This window comes from Corapipo altera, unplaced genomic scaffold (genome assembly GCF_003945725.1).
Source record: "Corapipo altera isolate COAL_440 unplaced genomic scaffold, ASM394572v1 0, whole genome shotgun sequence".
NCBI lineage: Eukaryota > Metazoa > Chordata > Aves > Passeriformes > Pipridae > Corapipo > Corapipo altera.
This window is the reverse complement of record NW_020884872.1, coordinates 39,855,025-39,877,187: the sequence shown is the minus strand read 5'-3', so window position 1 is coordinate 39,877,187 and position 22,163 is coordinate 39,855,025. Positions and strand designations below refer to the sequence as shown.

General features: G+C 35.2%; 1 protein-coding gene across 15 annotated transcripts in view; it reads right to left on the bottom strand.

Moving 5' to 3' along the window:
- Positions 1–22,163, bottom strand: part of DOCK9 (dedicator of cytokinesis 9) — a 112,934-nt gene that overhangs the window by 58,489 nt on the left and 32,282 nt on the right. For all 15 annotated transcript variants that reach the window (XM_027644848.1, XM_027644905.1, XM_027644881.1 and 12 more), the window contains exons 2-9: positions 17,786–17,902; positions 12,635–12,724; positions 10,913–10,995; positions 9,791–9,860; positions 5,983–6,078; positions 4,815–4,949; positions 1,095–1,269; positions 322–389 (exon numbers count right to left, since the gene is read on the bottom strand). In XM_027644848.1, coding sequence (XP_027500649.1) covers positions 322–389; positions 1,095–1,269; positions 4,815–4,949; positions 5,983–6,078; positions 9,791–9,860; positions 10,913–10,995; positions 12,635–12,724; positions 17,786–17,902 — 834 coding nt within the window. The remainder of the gene's footprint in view (positions 1–321; positions 390–1,094; positions 1,270–4,814; positions 4,950–5,982; positions 6,079–9,790; positions 9,861–10,912; positions 10,996–12,634; positions 12,725–17,785; positions 17,903–22,163) is intronic.

The window sequence follows — 22,163 nt, the reverse complement described above, 5'->3', positions numbered from 1 at the left end:
CAGAAATACTTAAGGGCTTACCTGCATGCAATAAACCCATACAAAATATAATTAATTAGTAAAATTATAATAAAACATACTGGATTGAAATAACATGTCCAGACTTATATAGGCAACTTCAGGACAGTATCTAGATTGCTTATAAAAGCAAAAAATGAAGAAGCTCAATAACTATATTAATGAAAGAGCTTCTAAGCTTTGAAAGTATCACAAACTGACTGAAAGCTAGAAACCAGTGTCTTACCTTTACTGAAAGTTCATGTAGCTAACTTATGTTTACTACTTTATATCCTAAATTGACATTTACTATATATATATTACCTTGGCAATTTCAGGATAGTAGTTATCAAAACTACTTGATGAGCTTTCCAGTTTGCTTTGTTCATCATCTGGAATTATAAAACCACATTTTAAAATAAATATAAAAACCTAAAGTATTCACAAAACTCCATAGCAAAAATTATTTTTTTTATCTCCCACCCCCTCAAAAATGACAACTGTTAACATAAACAGGTTGTGGACAACTCTATCATTACATTTTGATGCAGTGACTTCTTGGAAGACATAACTAGTAACAAAAATCAGTATAGTAGCAGTTATTTGTAATCTTAACTAGAACACAGCTTTAATATTAATTTTGATATCTGCATGGGGAAAGGGGATACTCAATGCACAAAATTTACGTTAGTCTTTCCACTATGCATTGTAACTTGATTTCAAAACAAGTTCCCTCTATTCATTAGGTTCCCAGCTCTACTCTCCAACAGTTACTGGATTTACAAAGCAACCATTCAGTTAGCTATAAGCATCTTACAGTTCTAAGGTCAAATGGGGACCACTGACTAAAATGCCTTTCACAGAGCTACAAGCTTCTCCTTTTCTGATCTGGCTTTGTTGTAAACACCACACTAAATTCTGACAGTCTTCAAAGATGTGATATCTCACTTTAAACTGTAATGATCCCTTTAGGTACTTGTGCTATTCATAAGAGAACAACCTTTCATAATACCTTCCAGGTTCTTCCGGATATGCATATTGTTGGTTTCATACCAGTTTCCCTCCCCATCCGTTCTCAGGCTAGATACCATGCTTACCTTCATGAGACTCTCCATTTCTTTTTTCTTGCATTGCAGCCTCGAAGTTAAGCTGAAGAATTTTGTTCAGAGTGTTTATCCACTCTTCCATTTCAAGTTCACTGTCAGCAGCTAGAAGATAACTACTCTTGTCTTGCATCTTGAGCTCAAATGCAAAACGCCTGACTTTATTATTCTATAAGAAAATAAAAGATCTGTTTAAAATCTTTACATATTGTCTAATCACAAAGAAAGTTAAACATATTTCAGATATTTTATACAGAAATACACAGTTTCACACTTTGAACAAGTGCATTATAATTACACTTTTTCGTCTCTGACATTTGACCTTCTGAAGTAATTTGTACAACTGCAATAAGGGCAAGTAGGAAAGATAACAGCCCATTTTCCAGCTTTCCTTAATCATTCTGGTTGCCATCGCCTTAAAAAAACCCTAAAAATTAAATTTCCAAATATCAATTGTTTATGTACCCAGATCATCTGGAAATGAAGCTAACCAAGATCTACTAAAGAAAAAAAATTAAAAAGGCAAAAAACTCCTTTAATATCTGAGTGACAACTGTTTGCACACTGGGATTTTACACCGGAGATAAAATCATAACCAACATCAGCCCTGAACTGCCAGTCTTACAAATATACATGAAGTTGGGAATCAGTTCCTCCTTTATTCCTCAACCATTATTGTCATCCTTTTTGCCCAATTTAAATCAAGCCTTCAAATGCTACCTAGCCTGACTCATGTTTCTGGGAATGAATCTTAAATGAAAATTCTATATTATCATCAATTTAATTTTAAAAATTGATAATTCATTAGATAAACATTACAATAAACAATATGACAGACTTAATGGTTGGGGGATTTTTGTTTAAGTTAAATTAAATGCCAAATTATATTTTAGTTTCACTGTACTTCAGATTTTTCAATTAACAGACTAAGTACTGGCTGGCAAAACAGTCAGCTTTCTACCAAAGATCACTTTCTGTTAAGAAGGATATGAACAAATGTACTCCAGATCTATATGGATCTATATGTATGGACTCCAGATCTACAGGCAGTCTTACCAGCAGAAATCAGTAATGAAGTAAATGAAAAATCCAAAGAACAGTAACCTCTAACTTTCACAGAATAAAACCTTGACACAGGTGGTACACTTCTCAGTTTTCACAAGACACTGAATTAGAGCAACTATGACTTTATATGTGGCTGTCTGTGTGAACAGTTACACTGCACATATTATGTGCTCCACATCTCTGATCAGAAAAGTCTCAATATACTTTAGTATTAAAACAATAACCTCAACAAAACAAAACCCAGAAACCCCAAAACGTATTCTGGGAATTCCTGTCTCTTCATTTAAGTTTTGGGGAAAAAAAATCCACCCAAACCAAAAACCCCAACCAAACAAAACCCTGCTATTGCACAAATTCAGCATTCCTCTTATACAAGTATTGACAAAGGAGCATATTCTGCTCTGTCTTCAATGTCTGTTAGTGAAGTCAATATTTTTTTCTCAGGTATCTACTGGCTTTGAAAAAATAATTATGCACACGTACTAAATGAACTCAAAAACAGAAATGAGAAATGTTATAGGAATGCAATAGTAACTTATCTCCCCTCAGTGGAAAGACTAACTCTGAAACAAGTAGTTTCGTTCTGAGAACAAAAGCCTGACAGCATGCCTACCTAAGAAAAACCATTTCTATGAATTGCATGTCAGACTACTCCAAAGTACTGTGGCCACTTTATTTTCCTCTTCTGTTAAATAGAAATGCAATTTCTACCACTTTTTCCCCCCATAAGAGTTTATAGTTGCTAATACAACACCAATAATAAGTAACAGTAAAACAATAAAATTAGATCAGTCAGAAAGGATACAGTACATAATATAAAATAATAAAATTACATGTCTGGAATAGGGACATTATGCATAATATTTGATAATTCAAAATATCGTTTACTTGCTCCTCACCAACAATTCAAGCGAAGATAATAGCTATTTTCAAACCTCATTATTCTAGCTACTGAACGACTACCTGGTTTCTTAAAAGCGAGCATTAACTGGTTTTGATTTTGCATCTGATGCTGATTCATAACTAGTCTCAAATTTTTACATGCAGTTTTGAAGACCAGATGCCAAGATGAACACTGACGGTACCGTAAAATACAGTATAGTGTTTGAGACACAAGCCAGCTATTAATTCTAAAGCATCCAAAGGATAGTTTTACTCAAGAAGAAAGGAATAGTAATTTTTTTTTTTTTTAAAAAAGCAAGCTTCTGGAAGAGTCTGAGGAAACTTCAGGTTACTTGAATTGAACTGACGGAACAGAAAGTATGAACACTATGAAAGTATGAATAAGAAAAAAGGAGATTTTCAGGTTTTAAACCCCAAAACCATAAAATCATAGAATGGTTAGAGGTTAGAAGGGGCCTCTAGTGGTCGTTTTATCCAACCTCTCTCCTCAAGCATGTCCAACTAGAGCCAGTTGGCACAGGACCATGTCTAGGAAGCTTTTGAAGATCTCCAAGAACAGAGACTCCACAAGCTCTCTGGGCAACCTGTGCCAATACTCAGTCACTCTCACAATGAAAAAATGATGTTTGGAGGGAACCTCCTCTGTTTCAGTTTGTGCCAACTGCCTCCAGCCCTGTCACTGGGCATCACTGAGCAGAACCTGTCTCTGTCCTCTTTGCACCCTCCCCTCAGGTATTTATATACGTTGACGAGACTACAACTGAGTTTAGGAACCCGTCTTTTGTTTGTTGGTTTGTTTTAAAAACACAAATCAAACTCATTTCAGTGGAGTTGGCCAGAACTGTACCTCTAAGGCAAAACAATTTTTGTAAAATTGTATATAGAACTTGCAATATGGTTAAATTTATTACAGTTCTAAGATTTCAATGCAAATTGCCTATTTGCAATTGCCTATTAAATATGTATCAAAAACATCACTACAATATTTTGGGGAAAAAAATCCTCTGCACAGCTGCTGTATCTCTTTGTTGAAATCAAACAACCTTATACTAGAAAAATATTATTTAAGAAATACATTTTTATTAAACTTCGCCTACTTCCATGCAAGTTAAAAAAAAAGTACTAAAACCCAAGGGTTTTTTCCAGGTATGCTGTGCTTAACAGAACAGTTACAGGCTGTACTATAAATACATAACAGAATCACAAGAAAAAGAAAAATAAGCTTTTCTTTGGCACTTGTTACTGACAAACATTTGACCAAAGTCCTTAACTTTTTAAAATAAAGAAAAGCACACAAAAGTAACAGTATAAAGGTCAAATGAAAGCATCTGGAAGGGTAACTGAATTTAATACAATTCCCACAACAAAAATCCCACACAAGAAGCTATGAAAAAAATTTTACAGCTCATGTTAGTACAGCATCTAACTGAAATGAACTTCAGTTTTGTGCTGTCATTAATTTACCATGATTTAAGTTTTGGGTTCTTTGTGCGTTTGCCTTAAAATCTAGTTTGATACTTAACATCAACTAGTAATTTATGTTCTTTTCAGAAAGATTTTAAAAATTCAGTCTCCTGCCCCTTGAAATCTTGTTCACTGCTTTTGCAAGATGCAGCATGTATATTTGTTCCTCTGCATAACAGGTACTTATCTACATATAAAAACATTTATCTGTATTTTGAAAGAAATTGCATTTACCACCAAATACAGAATTAACTGGAAAACAGGCAGAATAATTATAATTACCTGAACTACTCCCATGCATGAATCTAGAAATATTGATCCTTTTGGTTCTTTTGATATTTTTTCATCTTTGTAGAAATTCAGATTATAGGATCCATCACCAAGTTGGATTAAGTGGAAAAATCTTCTTTTAAATGACTAGTGAAAAGAAAGTAGGAAAGAATAGCAGTTACAACATCAGTATTAACCATCCTCATACTACAATACCCATAAGTGCTATTTACACAGTAGGTAATAGAAAAAGAGCTTTTATTTACAAATAACCTAATCAGTATGCTCAGAAAATAAAACAGAAGTGATCAATTAAAAGAAAATTAACTTATGAGTATCTGCAGCAGAATTGCATATACAATTTGACAGTATTTTTGACCTACTGAAGGATATCTAAAACTGCCTCTACAATATTATCATGGCTAGGCTTCGGAAACGAAGATTTGAGAAGGATTCTATCCACATTGCTACAAGCACGCTGGTGGCTAAAAAGGCCAATGTGAGATAGACACGTCCGGTTGCAAAAGGCACAGCGGAAAGTTTCCTTAGGTAGTATTGGCAAGATTCTTTCTGCGTTGTCTTTTATCCTCAAAAATGGTTCTGCGTGTGTTCTCAAAAGAAGCAGCAGCGTTATGGATAGTGTGTCTCCAGACCTCCTGATTGGAGGCCAGAGCAAACCAGTGATGATGACCAATGTGGCCAAGGCTGAGATGTTGTTTCAGGGAGTCCTTGTATTTCCTCTTCGGGGCTCCTCTCATGCAGCAGCCGGTGGCAAGTTCACCATAAGAGTAAAAATTAGGGAGGCAGTAATCCTCCATCCTGGAGACGTGCCCTGCCCGATGCAGCTGTGTTCTCAGCAACACGGCCTCAGTACTTGTAACTGACAATATTATACACAATAGATATTTATTGTGACAACCACAAAAACAATTAGAGTTTGTTTCTAAATGAAGAGGCAAATAAAACCCCTATATTTTTATATAAAAAGAGGCAATACAAACAACGTATAACAAAAGGAGAGCAAGATTTCAGATATATAAATTACATAAAAGCTTCCCTCGTTCATGCCACACGATTTTTTCTAGAACTAATCCACATACAAATTCACTTCTCAAAGGCACAGGGACATTTAATATTGGTGTTCAGTTTTTTACCATGCATAAGACATTCTTAAACTTACTCTCATTGTCACACTGATTGCACTATTCATGTTGCCTTTGTGCAGCCATCCTTGTTTTGTTATTCCACCCTTTTGAGACCCAAGAGATGCTGCATCCTGGAGATGAAAAAGGAAGATGGGGGAAGAAAAAAAAAGTAAAGTTTTGTATCACAGTCTGTGTAGTATTTATCAAAAATTTCAGAAGTCACTTCAGAAGCTGGAATAACTACATTCATAATGTAATGATAATGTACCATGAGTCCCTGCTGAAATTCTGTAGCTTTCTAATTATTTCATTTAAAGACCTGGGGTGAAATCGACCTAATCTAACTTTTAGTATGTAATCTGGCCACTTATACAGGCTTTCTCTATGGCCAGAAGGATGATCCAGTTTATAGATAGCTAAATGCTACTCAAGATAAATCCCACTGCAATAGTGGAATGAGGAAAAACTCAAAACATTTACTTACATTGACTTTGTAACCTTTTTCATATATTCTAATCTTGAAGCACATGAACTTTTACCGATTTCTACTGCCAAAAAGAACAATGTAAATACATGCCTCTCCAAAACTTCAATCAAGATTTCCCAAATCATTTTGTTTTATATGCAGTACTTCAAAGACATTACTTACTTAAAAATTTACAGAGAACTAAGTCTTGAATTCTTGAATTGGATCTGCCCTTTTACAGATCAGAATCAAAGTTTTATAAAGAGAACAGGACCAAACTTGGCATCAATGGTAAGTTCACAAACAGTAGATCCAATGCATGCATCACACATCACACCTGTATACCTGTATACTGTGCCTGTATACCACACCTATCTGCCAGTTGATGGAAATGAGTAATTGCATTGAAACCCTTAGGATGTCAATAACTACCAAAACCCAGCACACTGCTATCAAATCAGATCAAGAAGCCAGATTTATAATTGCCACAGAATAAATACTAAATCACCAGTTCCAAGTAACCTTTTGGAGTACTCTCAAACTGACTTTACCATGGTTTCCAGTTGACATAACCAATTTTGAAACAAAACCATTAATGAATTAGACATGTAGAAAGATTTGCAACCATCTAGAAGATAAATACTCCTGGTAATTTATTACCCAAACATAATAATATGAATTAGTTTTCGGAACTAAATCAAGGAACATTCTGTAAAAAGTTACTAGGTAATTTATTTACAGCTTATTTAGTCTGTCTAACTTGCATATTCATATGCATATGCACATGTGAACTTCAAAAAACTGTGAACAGAAGGCAAAAGATGCATCAATCTGTTCCTTCAAAATTGATAGTCAGCTTGGCACTATGGAAGTTAGGCCCATTAAGGATGACATGGTCACCAACTATCAGAGCATTTGATAGAATGCTCAAAAGCATACACCAGAAATACTCAGTAAATTTTCATTTGCCTCAATGAGTCTCATTGTCCAAGCAATACAGTGGTCTTGTTTCATATTTTCAAGTCATTAGTCTCCACCCTTATTGTATTACCTATATAACCATTTTTCTTGTACAAGAATCAAGATACAGAGATAACTTAAAACATGGGGTTTCCAACTATGATTCTTCACCCCGCATGAATTAACTCCAAAGGAAAGGGTAATGTAAAACCACCTTTACAAGTGTTGAGATGATGAGTAGATCATAAGTTACTGTCAAAATTTGGCACAAAACAAACACTGTTCACAAACCAAACATAGGATCATCTGACATTACAAAAACTCCTACATTACCTGTGTAAATAAAAATTAGGATTTAGCTCCCTTAAGACTCTTTTCCCAATTCCCAGTCTCTGAGGTGCACGGTTTCCCAACTCTGCTGAGCTGCATGCTGTTTTCTAACAATAAAACTGATCATCATTTGGGCTTCTCCAGTTACACCATATCTTTCCGTCAGGCGTAACTCCTGCCTACAAAGCCAAAAAGCTACTGAATCTTTCCAGCTGACCATCTGTTATTACAAAGGAACCCAGAGTCCAGTTGTTAACACATGACTCTTACACTGAAATCACACTTCCTGTTTCCAGCTGGTAAGGTAATTTCCTCACTTTTATCATAACTGCTGCACACTGTGCTTAAGTTTTTTTAATTATCTTTCCCACAAACTTGGCTTCAAACTTTACTTCAACAGCAACTGTTTCAACAAAAACAAGCTCGTATCTTGATCACATAGTAGATTTAAAAATTCCATTTACAAACATCAACCTGATGGCCTGATAGCCCAAAATAGTTTTGGATAGGTAATTCTCTCCTTTTTAAAGATTCATGATTAAACTAATCTCTATCTGATTTTCCTCCAAGTTTTAATCACTTGTAGCTTCTTGTTTTCGATCATTCTCATAATAAATCAGCTTTCTTCAAACACAAACAAAAGTGAAACAAAAAGAAGACCAAACAACTTTCAATCTAAGATTTGCATCTGTGCTTTTTGGCATAGAAAGATGTTAATGTTTGAAAGAAAAACCTCTTGCATTAATTCTTCCCTCGATGAAAGAATTTATGGTCCCTCTCCACCCTATTGTCCCATTAACTTCCCTTTTCTTCCTAGCATGCTTTTTTCTTGTGTTTATACTTCAAGTTCCTCAAAGAGTAGCAGATCTGTTCTCCAGTGACTGCACTTTGGAAAGAGATACTCTGTTCTTGCCTGCTCTAACAGGAAACTGGACAGAAGGAAACAGGAAGTCCTTTCCACTTGTACTTCCTAGTAAAATACATACCACTTGCTAATAGTTAAGTTATAGTTTTTCAATGTTTAACTAACTCTAGCCATAAGTATATTTACTAGTAACAATTACAGTCAATTATATATTAGTTTTTTAATGTTTAACTCACTGTTTTCTATAACACTTCTGTTATCAGAAATATTATCACAGTAAAAAATGTCAAGTCTTTTAAATTTCAGTATAGTAGAAATCATCACTATTGCCATCCTACATATAGGAAGTTTTGGATACAGATGCATGAAATTATTTGGCCAAATATCACAGTTCAGATTAATAGCAACACTGGATAAATGGCATCCCATGACTATCTGTTCAGGAATCTATCTACTCAGATGAATTCCCCAACCTACTTCTTCAGTTTTAATCCTTTTATTTCATGTGTAGCAGTTTTCAACATTAGGAATTTAGAAGCAAAGTAATTGTCAAGAGGTTAAAACTATAAAAAAGAAAAATTATTTTAATTCTTTTTTGAGAGGTAAGAGTTCAAGTACTTGTCAGAAAAGAAAACAGAGGCATTTAAGCACTGTGTTTCGAAACAGGGTGTGGTAAAAAATAAATAAATCACAAAAATAACAGAGGCAGTTGCTGAAAAAAAAGTCTTTGTCATTTGAAATATACTGGAAAATTGCTTGAGGCTATACATCTCTGGTTTCCCTAAACCAATGACAAAAGAGAAAATACTTAGACTTTTAGATAAGTTTTTAAGATTTTGTTTCCATGAGAGCTCTCCAGCTCTTACCCTATACTCAGATTTGTGACAAACTAATTTTAACTCACACTGTATGCTATTTAAGTGTGTGTGCTGTCATGCTGGAACACATGACAGATTTTATGAAAGGGGAAGGATTATACACCACCAAGTATTAAAACTTCAATTTCACAATCTGTCACACTTCTATTTACATGACAGACCTCAGGAGAACAAGGCCATTTGAAAGGAGATAGAGATTAACTTGAACCACCGCATTGGGAAACAAATTAGCTATTTTATCTATCTCATTTACTGACATTAACACTTAACCAAACTCGCAACCTCTACACACCCAACATTCTTTAATGAAAACATGAGAAAGTAAGGAATTACGATTATCTCACCTCATCTTTATCTGCTTCTTCATCCACTTCATATAAATGAACAGGAAGCTTCTCTGATTTTGTCCCTTTACTAGGAAAGAAAAACCTTCTGAAGTACTAGGAATTTTGTGACTAGTTACACATTTTATAGCTGCAAAAATTAAGATCTTCTTTTCCTAACTGAAGAGGCAAAGGTACAAGAATAATTAAGTAAAAGCATGTAATTTTCATTAAGTATATTTCTTAGACATCAATTTTCCTCATTTGTACATCTGCTCACAGTCTTTCTTTTGTTCTGCTTGTCACTGTCCTAATGTGTAACCGAAGAGAACAAGTGCTTTCTCATTCACTGCATTCCTCATATCTTAGGAGCAAGAATTCATACCTGCAACCACTGGTTCCTTGCCAGACAATGCATTTATTTAAATTCCTATTGACTATTGTGGTTTCTATTAAGGGTAAGTAAAAACCAGGTACTGACTTGTACAAAACCTGTGAGGGTATCAGAATTTCTCATAGGGAAAGATAACTATTTCTTAACTGATAGATGCAGCAGAGTAGTTAGGGAAGACACAGATCTTCAAGAGTTGGGGTATTCAGAGTATTTAGCCATTATCAAACATTTTAAGTTACTAATCTCTATACTCTCCCTAGAAAACTTTGAAAAAGTATGAAAAGATTGCTCTAGCAGATGGTTTAGAATGTCTGTAACAGATGTAGATCAAGCTTTTACTTTGAATTATCCTGTGAAAACCTGTTCTAACCATCTTGGTTAGGTTCTATTCCCTGAGCTCCTAAAGAGAGTTCCAAAAGCTGCCTTTGAAGCTATGGAAACAGGATATTACCATTTTAGTTTCATCTAAACATTAGTCTGTTTTAGTTATCATACTTAAAATCACATTGTCAATGAAACAGTGTCTTGTTTTGACATCCACTCAAGCATCCAGAAAATGCTTGAAAAAGACTTCATGGTTCACCCAACAAATCTTTATCACCTCTACTGACTATTAAACATTGATATAGCATATTTCAGTTTACATATTACACGTATTAATATACTTCTGTAATAAATAAGTTTATATTAAATACAGTTAAAGTTCCTTCACAAATTCAATTTATTATACTATTAGATAACATACTTACTTTGGAAGCTGTCGAAACTCTCCTGAGTAATCTTCATATCTATAGTTAACAACATGCCAGTCTGAATTGTAGGTTTTGATGCACTGTTTTAATGAAAACCAAATATCAGTATTAACTGGAAAAGGATTAAAGGTATTCACTAGGCACAACACAAGAAAGCTTCCTAAAATATGGCTGTTTATGAACTACTATGGTTACATGTCAACCTCTGCAAATTCTCTACACTTTCTTTCTTTTGCCAATAGCCTAATGCAATATAGCTTTTTGGAACAAATTATATGTTTCAGTAGAATGTTATCATCCACAAGACACGTGTTTTATAAAACCAGAATATGGTGAATGCATTCAGCATCTGGATTAACCATCTTCAGTTGTCCAAAAAGTTAAAGCAGCATTTCGCTACAGCTGAAAAAGCAACTGTGCCTTTAGAAAACTCAATTTCAATTTCACATGTACAGATACAGAAAAACAAAAACATCTTTTCCTTAAATTTATACTTCTAGTGCAATTAAATTAACATTTAAATTTAAACTCTGTGCTTGCAGTGGTTGAAAAGCAATTATGTCATTAAATTCTGATCTAGATTACAGGAAATACCATTTCACTCCACCCATATTGTCATAACATAAAAGTACTGATTTATCTTGGCTTTGAACAAAGTAACATAAAACTGACAAAATCTGTTGACAGAAACCATTCCATAGAACATTTTATGTTATACAAATAAACCTACATGTACACTAACACAGCATCTTAGAAATCACAAATATTTTCTTTATATTTCAAAATACAAGCTTAATACTTGCCAAGCCATTGGTTCTGCAGAAACTCAATTAACTACATTAATTACCTATGACATTCCTCTCTTCTTGTCCATCCCCTTTAATTTTATCTTAGAAATCTTTAGGTTAGGTATAAAGGATATGTATCACTGTGAATAAATCACTTTGAGGTAGATTCAGCTATTTGGAACTCCTTCAGTTTTACTGGAATTACAACAGCCATTTACTTGTTTTAGATGTTAAAATATCATCTTAAAACATATCAGTAAAAAAAGTAGATAATACAAAAAAAGACAAAATTTTTAAACCTTTCATTCCTTAAAGGCTTCCACAAAACCCTAAATGAAATGGAATCACATAGAATCAAAGGAATGACAACATAAGCAAACAGTTTTGAGAAACTTTAGGTTTGAGATTGTTTCTTCTACATACAGCATACAAGTTGAGCAGTCATAATAAATTTTGGCCTCTGCAAATGTTACAGTTATGAATACCTCTGTTCCAGCAAACTGTACATGATTATTATGAACAAACTAAGAATGACTGGTGTGAGACAATCTATCAGGAAAAAGAAGTCACAACAATCCATTCAAGATTTACTAGTGGTCACAATATCACGTATGGAAATCATCCATGTTCATCTGGGAAAGCCAAAAGTATAAAGAAGGTGGAAGAGAAACATTTCCAAGAGCCAATTATAGATACAAAATAATTCAAAGCTATCCACTAACCCTTCTTTTCCAGCCACCAGTGGAAAACAGTTCTAAGTTTCCCTGGAAATTTTCCCTTGAAATCATTGACAAGTAAAAGGCAATAAATATTTAACTTTTTTTCAGAGCTTATTTTTCTGTTTGCTTTTAAAATAGTGAATGAAGCAGAAGAAAAACAAATCAGGTATAATATCGTTATTACACACAGCCACATGCAATTTCAGTTTTACCTCAGTTACAAACAAGCTTTGAGCTTCCTTCTCTGCATTTTCAGGAACTGTCGAATGAATGTATCGACTCTGCCGCTGCAATAATGCTGTCTGGTAGGCAACAAAAGCAATTAATGAAACTTGTAACTAAAGGAAAGATGACAAATTATGGCAACACTCAGTTATATCTAACAAAGAAAAGCTCAGCAGAAAACATTCTGTGAATATGATGTTTCAGAATAGCCAATTAATGGGAATTTACTACATATAAAAATTATTACTCAAGTAAAATAAGAAAAAAAACCCACAGCAAAATAACAGGGTAGTTCAATTGCAGATCTCAGCTGGCAAAAAAAAAAATGAGACTTGCACTGTTCAACTGCAGGTTCAGAGAGAATGCCTAGATCCCTGAAGTATATACACACTTCAGCCTATCAAGTCAGAACTTATTCCTACCCTATGCCACTGTTCAGAGCAGCATAGAAAGGCTGCCAGAGAACAGGAAATCTGTGACCAGGAAATTCTTCTTCTCAGACCAGTGCTGAAGTCAGCCTTAGTGTACTTTAAATTTTTAACTATAAATGATGAAAACTTTACAAAATCTTCTGGACCCCAAATGAAAATAACTACACAGCAATAGAAATTGTTTTGAACCACGTGGAGAAGAATCTTATAGCTTAAGTCATCAAAGGCGAACAGGAAAGTTTACATAGCCTGGACCTGGAAGGGGGTTGTGGTCCCTCACTTGTTAGCTATATTCCACACATTGCAGCACCAGGAAGGATCAGATAAAAATATGGAAGAAAAAAACTCCACATGTTATTGTCAAAAAGAAACTGTACATAAGTACATTACCTTTACTTATCTCTGTTGTTGAGAGTTTGATCCATAAAGTGATTATTTCTGTCATCACCAAAGCCTCACTCTATTAACTGGGGAGGGTATTTGAATTACAGTAAAGATTGAAAGGAAAAAAAAAATCATCCCACAGTCATGGTCAAGTTATTCATCTAGTCCAGAACACTGAAAAGTGACAATGCCAACTCCTTAGGTGTGAGAGTTGGGGAGGTAGTAAAAGCAGAAACCATAAACCTAGAAATATTTCATGGGACCAATAAATCTTGCACTGTACCGTTAAAAAACAAAAAAAAACCTCCCCGAAAACTGCAGGAAAATATTCATTTATACGCTAACAGCTTTTAAGAATGAAGTTTTCTGAATTCCAGAAATATATTTAACCTGTATTGAGTTTAATGTATTTGTTTTCACAAGCTATGGACAGAAAGATTTCTACTAAGAGTATTGAACTACCATAAGAGCTAAAGGCCAGAATGTCTAGCTAGATACTTTTCTCAGCCTGAAATAGTCTGATATTTGATAGGAAATTATTTATAGTTTATGTAATATATAATATACTACATGTAGTACAATATATTTTCTATAAGCATACAGTTATACTAAGTTTTTCTAAAAAATTATTATTATTTTAAGAAAAAACAGAGATTAAGGTGGTATCTTTCCAGGCACATTTCAGGGGAAATCCATGAACTCACGAATGAATTTTAACACTATAGTGAAATTTGGTAAAATTGGACTAGCGGTACATACTTTTAGAATGTGTGCTGCTGTTATCCTGCTACACAACTATCAATATAACAGTAAGGGTTTTTTCCTAGTTTTTCGCACATAAAAAGATTTTTTTCTTCATGATCAATGACAGACCAGAAGAATTTATTTTGTCAATTTTGTTCATACTAGTAAGTGTCTTGATGCATGCCACCTCCTTCTCAGCTCATCCATCAGCTGCAGTAGTGCATCAGAGAGCCAGGATATGCAAGGAGTGAGGTATTATGATTCAGAGCAAATTCCTAAAAATAATTACTAAAGCAACACCACATCAACATTTTAAAATCAAGCATGCACATACATATACATTATATTCCAAAAGAAAAATTAGGAAGGAAGGATTGTTTTCTCTACAAACTTTCTTCACAACTACATTGGCTGAATTGTTCCACAGAAATGAAACATTTCAGTTCTCTGAGTTTGAGTGATCATTTGATTTATGGCAGCATCAGGAACTACAAAGTGTTTGTCTCATGCTCTCAAAGAAGATTAAAAAAATCCTTTCAATAAGTCTGCTGTCAAAACTAAGGAAGATTGCTTTTAACACGAGCCAGGATTCACACACACTACCGAGGCACACAATTAAAACTCTTTTACTGATAGTACTAAGTGTGTCTCAGGGATTTAGTATGTGCTGAGGTTTCAGAAAAGGCCACAGCAGCAGGAACGTTTCACCAAGTCAACCAAGGAGTACTTGCTACTCGAAACCTGATGGAATATGGATAGTGAACCTGTCCACAATAAGCACAGACTGTGATGGATATTCTTTCTGTCACAAGGTCACGTGAGACTCAGAGTTACTGTGTTCACAGAAGCTCATGCTCAAGATGCAGTGACAGAAATTGTTCTAGAAGACTCAATGCAAAAGATGGCAGCTGTATGAGAGGTCATGCACTTAAAACAATGATATGTCAGAAGCAGCTTATCACTTGTATGGGAAGTATCAGAAGCTGTATTATAATTTCCAAACTAAATTGAAGCCTTGATTTAGAATAGTTGTCTAAAGACTCAAGGAAAAACACAAAATAGATTTTAAAGGAAAAAAGTCATAAAGAAATTTCTTTGAACATTTCAAAATTGGTTATTTGACCGGTTTACTTTGTGCTCTTTAAAATGAGAACATTACTTGGACTTTTTTTGCTTTTCTTCTATGGAGGATGTGCCTTCTCATAGAATGACCTGGATTTAGTTTCATTTCTGCAAAGCTGGCATAAAATCTATTTTCAGAAGTACTTAACTTGTACTAAATTAAAGCCAAGAGCTTTAAATGAAAGTGTGTTAAATCCACATGGCTCAAACCCAAAAGTAATGAATGTCTAAGCTAAGCACCAAAATGCCTTAAAAATAACACTGGGATAACTTTGTAAAGACAAATTTAATTTGGGTGGAATATACCCACATTTTATTTGCTACATGTAAACTTAGCCTGTATTGGGATTATTTGGCAGGACAAGGGGGAATGGATTCAAACTGAAAGAGGGTAAGTTCCATTCCTGGCAGTGTTGAAAGCCAGGCTGGATGGGGCCCTGAGCAACCTGGTCTAGTGGGAATGTCCCTGCCCATGGCAGAGGGGTTGGGACTAGATGATCTTTAAGGTCCCTTCCAACCCCTTAACATTCTATGATTCTGTAAAACCTGTAAATATGATTATGAAAAACTGCACAGGGTTAAATGGTTTAAATTGCAAACAAAATAATAAGCACTTAAGGTTTTCTGTTCTCTGACTTAGTAATATTTTCTTAATACATTGAATGACAGATCTAAATGTTTTGTGTTGTTGGAAACAAGCTAGATAGATCAAAGTAGTACTGAAAAATCGTGTACTGAAAAATATTTGGAGTAGGTTTGTGCCAGCCAGTGTTCCAAAGAAACAAAAGTCCGATAATGCAGTTTGGTAGAAGAAACCAGTCTTCATATAAATCAAGTACAAAATGCTATATTCCAAAACTGTGACTACTTGAAGGAAATCTGACGTAACACACACTTTAATGACTACCATGATGAAAATCTGACCACAGAATCAAAACAAAGAATGACAGTTTGTGGTAAAATTCAGCCATTCTCTTTTAAGGATCAGATTGAGAATCATGAACTAGCTTCATTCATACAGGTCTGAGGATAAGAATTGCAGAAGAGGTCACATGAAATAGCAATTGAACACTTCAGACATCTCCCCAGACTGCCCAAACAAAATGCCTTGAGGATATTCTTGATAGGTTTGTTTCTTCTGACAATTCAGAGATGTTCACCAAAATGACCCTGATAAGTGAACTAGTCAATCAGATAAGAGTACACTTGGCATAAGTAAACTGGACTCCTCCTGAGTTGTGATACTGAAGAGGCACAGTATAGAAGGGGATGTGGGTAGTGTAGCCTATTCCTGCTCTTCAGTCCCAAAGCCAACACCTGGTATAGGGCATCATAATGAGTGATCCAGTATCAGTACAACTTCTTCTGCAAGAAGTCTTGCTTCCAGTACTTTAAACTTTCGATCAAACACATGAAACCCAAACTATTCTAAATACCTGTAGCTTCCCAAACCCCAAATTTTTTAGCTCAGAGTGGGAAGTAGAGTTATTCACGTAGGAAACAATGAAAAAGAAGCCCTCAGACTATATTATAAACAGAGTCCAGGTGCACTGAGGCCAGAGAGAATTCATTAAAAGTTCAACATGCAATTTATGGGACTTCAGATGCCCTTCTGTAGAAATACAACAACTAATCACCAGCCTTCCCCATGATAAAGAAGCTTAGTTTCAGTTAGTCGGCTGAATAAAGTTAATTTACAGAACGTTCAGGTGCCTGCATACTTTGCAAACACATATATTTTAACTGTAGGTATGGGCATGTGTGTAAGAGACTTTCCTCACTATTTAACTCCAGTTTCTAAGACGCTTCATAGTTATCCTAACTAGATCCACAAGAAGATTACCAAAAAAAAAGAGTATACTTAAATAAACTATTTCTTTAGATAAACAGGTAATTTAAAAAGAAATACAACAAGACAATCACAAATCTTGGTTAAGTCTGGCTTAGTCAAGTCAGAACCCTGTTATTAAGGGCATATTTTGCCAAAACCCAGTTTTGGGTGGAAGCATGCAGCTCAGACCAGCAGATTGCATTTGAACAGGTTCATGCCCTTCGTTACTAAGAAGGGGGGGAAAATATCAGTTTAAGAATTAAAGAATAACAAAAAGCAGAGGCTTTTTTTGAACATCAGAAAGGGAGGGGGGAATATCTAAAAGTGCCTGATCATCTACTTCAAAAGGCAATAAAATTGCTGAGTTGCAGAAGTAGACCTTATAATCTGAACAGATGAAGAAATTGTGCTATTTCTTCTTCTATACCCAATAGAATAAATTAAGCAGTGTAACGGGACTCATGGTAAGGAGTTTGTGTGGGGTTTTTTGCAGCTAAAGAGCGCTAAGAAACAACAGATAGGAAGTTATCATCTCACATCTACTCCTGCTAAAAACTTGTCTTTATCAAAAAATAATAATAATAAGGAAGTGGGGGCAGGGGAAGGAAGGAGAAGGATTAAATTACCTGAAAGTCATCATAAGGGAACAGTAGCATCTCACGTAAAGGATCATTCAAAATCTGTGTTTTCCTCTGAACAATGACATTTTCATAGTCTATTGGTTCTATGAGCTTTGGTTTTGCCTGGGGGAAAAAAGAAAAAAGCAAAATAAATTCAGGTATATTGAGGAAAAATGACAGTTGTTGACTCATTTTAAGAAGTTACTCTTTTAAAGATTGGCAGAATTATATTTTGTCTACATCAAAAACATACAGTATTTGAAATGCAGACTTTATGTCACATCATATCATACAAATAAACCCAATTGATAATTAGAGACAAGGATGCTGTTTGCCTCCGAAGGAAGAAGCAATACTTCATAAAACACAATAAGGCAGAGTTTATCAGAATAATCATGTATGTATTCTCACAGAAAAAAAAAAAAGAAATTACTAGTCTCTTATGTTGGTGGTTGCCTTTGTTTGATACTGCCCTGAAAGCCCTGATCTGGGTTTAGCAGGAATGAAAACAATCTTAGTGCAAAGACCTAGTTTTCTTTTAATTTAGCAGTAACCTGCAGTAGGGGTGGACTAATTGACATCCCTCATTCTCTTTAGTTTTCCCATAATTCCCATAGGCTCTCTACTTCCTCTTAATTGCACAAGTAGCTTTCTTCAGTTACTAGGCATTGATTCAACATAAAAACCCCTTACCGCAGTCAAGGCACTACAGCTGCCTGTGCACAATCACATAGAGAAAAACCTTCACCCTGCCAAGCAATCAGTTAAGTGGTCAGATGGCAGGCAAAGCAGGTTTAGGCAGAGCTCTGGATGAGGCAGCACCGCCTCAGAGTGTGCAAACTAATGCAAAGCTGGAGTTACAATCTAGCTTGCACTTTCTGTAACTAAAATTGTACACCACAGTATCGGACGTAAAATTACAATTTTTTACAAATAGCAATTATAAGAGAGTTTACAATTGATGCTTTCTTAAAGTCATTGGTACTAATTTCAATGTAAGGTATATTAAACGTAACAGGAGCAGCAAGGCCAGCTTCTGCCATCGCTATAGGTAAACAGACAAGACAAGCTTTATACATAGTTTTGTATAACTCAAGATAATAACCTTTCAGATTCTAGTTGTAGTGCAGAGAACAAATATCTTTATCAGCAACCACTATTAATCATTAGTATATTAATAATATTACTGAGAAACCTTAGAGGTGTTTTCTTTATCCAAAAGCAAACCAAATAAATTTTTCATGGAATTAGGAAAGCTTTACTCAGAGAAAGTTACCAAGTTTTCAGGTTTAGTTCACAGGCTACTCAAAAATTACTCAACATTCCCTCATATCTACCACAGGGTAGTTTTACTGTTAGGAAAAATCTGAGAACATAACAGAGCATAACTTCTGAACAGGCAAAAAAAGCAAAGTGTGGAAATAAATCTACCAAAAATGACGAACAAAATGTAGCTTTGTCAACAAAAATAACTACCATTTACAATCACATTGGAAGGATTTAGTTCATAAACTATTTAACAACATGATAAGCACAGACAAATACTTCTAGAAACCATGGTGGAAAATTATGATGTTGAGTTTGACATCTTCTCATCAGAAGAGATGGAGAATGGCTGTTCAGTTTGCTCTATATTGTACTCTGACACACTTTGAGACCTTAGCACCTAAACCCCAACTGCTGCTACATCTTCTCCTCTTGTTCATGAAAATGATTTATCACAAAGCCGTGAACTAACACCAGTGTCCATCAGAAAAGGCTTAAGTTTATGTTTGTGCACCCATCTGAGTTGAAGTGGTTGGACCATTTAGCTCAAAAAAGTATAAGAAAAGCAGGTAAACACAACCTAAGAAAAGGTTACATTTTCGCTAATGTTCTACTTATACAAAATATTATAGTTGCAAGAAAAATTGCTGTTAAGTTTACATTTGAGTGTTCAGACTGCTACAATGAATCTCCAACTAATGAAATGGTAAGCTTCCTCAGCACCTTCTTTACCCAACTATTCGAAACACTTCCTAGACACTGACTCTGCTAAATTAACCCTTCACAAAATTTCAGGTCAAGCAGCCCCCTCCAAGAGATTGTCATAATCAGTTCTGATTCCAAAGAAATTCCAGTAACTTCACCTACCCTCTCCAACTCTTCACTAAGGAATAAATTTTCTTCCTTAAGCACGAGACAGGGATAACAGGGATAAAGGAAGAGCCTTTCAAATTTTACTGCTCTGTAAAGCAAGTACATGTTAACACATAATTCAGAAAACAAGACACCCTTTGCTCTCCTTTCTCTCACTTCCAGTGTAAGTAACAGGTCTCTACCTATCAGGCAAGCGAGAAGACTCTGCCGATCACTGAGCTTTTGAGCTCTTATGCAATACACTCTTATGTCAAAACAAGGTTTAGAGACTACTAATATAGTGGCCAAGTCACTCCATTTGGTCAAGTTGGCCTTTACCACGTGACCACTCCTTCTCGAGGGTTTGTCAGGAGAAATGATACACAATATGCTGTGGTGGCAGGTTGGTTTGAGAGTGGTGCAGCATTACTGACCTTTAGGAGAAAGAAAAAAGAATACTGCAAATTAAACTGGGCCTAAAAAATGAGCAGCAGAGAAAGACCATTTGATTTGTGTCTACAATCAGTTCTCATCGGTTAGCTAAAAAGATTTGGCTTCACAATTGGCTTAAATTAATTGAAAGCAGGGCTGACACTAGAAGGACCCTCCCTCTCACAGCACATTCCAGAGTCTTCTCACACTGATACCAGCAACTGAGCCAGAGCTTTTGTGACAGATTAGAAGGTGATCTAGCTTGAGAGAGTTCCTTCCAACCAGTGAGCTTTCAGCCAGATTGTGGCTCTGAAATGCTGATCAATGCCTGTGTGACCACTTGTGGCAACTTGAGGAGCTTTTCAAAGGCGAGAATAAATATTTGCGTGGTCAATACAGTCAGAAAGCTCACATATCAGGACATCTACTATCTGAACTAGCGAGCAGTTAGATCACAGCACCAATTCCACAACTTGGTAGCAAGGGAAAATTGTCATCTCAAAGGGGTAGTGGATTTTTACATGGTGCTGCATATGATCAGCATTCTCTTCCACTTCTCCCTGGTGCTGAAGAGCTAAATTCGTCCTCCTGTTAGTTCTCTTGGGAAGATGATACATGAAGACTAGTCTGGATTCTCACATTTTACCAGCAAAAATAGAGGAAAATGATTACTTTTAAAGCCAATGTAACTAAAATTATTTCATGGGCATGCACACACACATACAAATCACTTTTCTAACACATCTAATTCAAAAACCAAAGATGCATACACTGCAGCTTCAAAAATCAGCCAATTCATTGCAAATGCCTCTCTCTATCCTGTAGTCACAGAACTGGTTCATCACAACCATAAATTTTGTGAAAAGGAATCTTAAAAGAATAAAATCTTTGCTTACATTTTGTTTGCATGCTGTAAACACAAGATTTAAAAAAAGAAATAGAATCCTCCCTCATTAGAAGCTTTTACAGAATCTAAAGCTCACTGTAGCCGAGGTCTTGAATACAGATCTCTCCTATTTAATCAGTCAGGTACCTGATCGGCAGAAATATGATTTATGTAAAAATTTATGAAGAATTTGCTTCCTCACGTTTCTCCTAAATGTTACTCATTGCTTTGTTAGTCGTTCGTCAGATTCAAAAGGAAGAGGATGTTTTATCAGTTTGAACCAGATACAAAAAAAGAAAACAATAAACAGCATGCTGATATTGGCATTTAGCCAAACATAAAACAGTGCAAGGAAGCAGATTCTCTCTGAGGTTCTTCTATATTAAAGAAAAAAAATCTGGCCTATTATTTAATGTAAGATCAGAGAAAATATGTTGGGTAGTTATACTATTGTTGAATATGATTTATGGACCAGCTGACACAGATAAAACTCAGCCCAGTCAGAACTGCAACATCGAGTTTATAGGCACTAAAAGTCAGTCTTTCAAACAAGGCTTAACTTTTCCTATTAATCTGCAGCCAATGGCATTTTTATTTCTGTCATCTTGGAAAATGCTAAGAGCATATGGCTTCATGGGGTCCAGCACTCAAGCCAGCCAATGCTACATTTTTTGGAACATAAAAGAGCAAATTATCTGCCGTACAACTTTGGTTCTTCCCTGAGTATTATAAGCACAGAAACTTATCAGAAATAAGAAGTATTTCAAAAAAGCAGTCATGACACCCACAGAGTAACAAGAATCTGCCATATTATAGTTAATCTGCCAGAATACAGTTTATATATTTGGACGAGCAGTGTCAAAATTCATCGTTGAATTAAGAAATTTTAAGAAATTTTAAGTTAAGAGTTCAATGATTGCCTCCATTACATATTACAGGAAGAAAAAC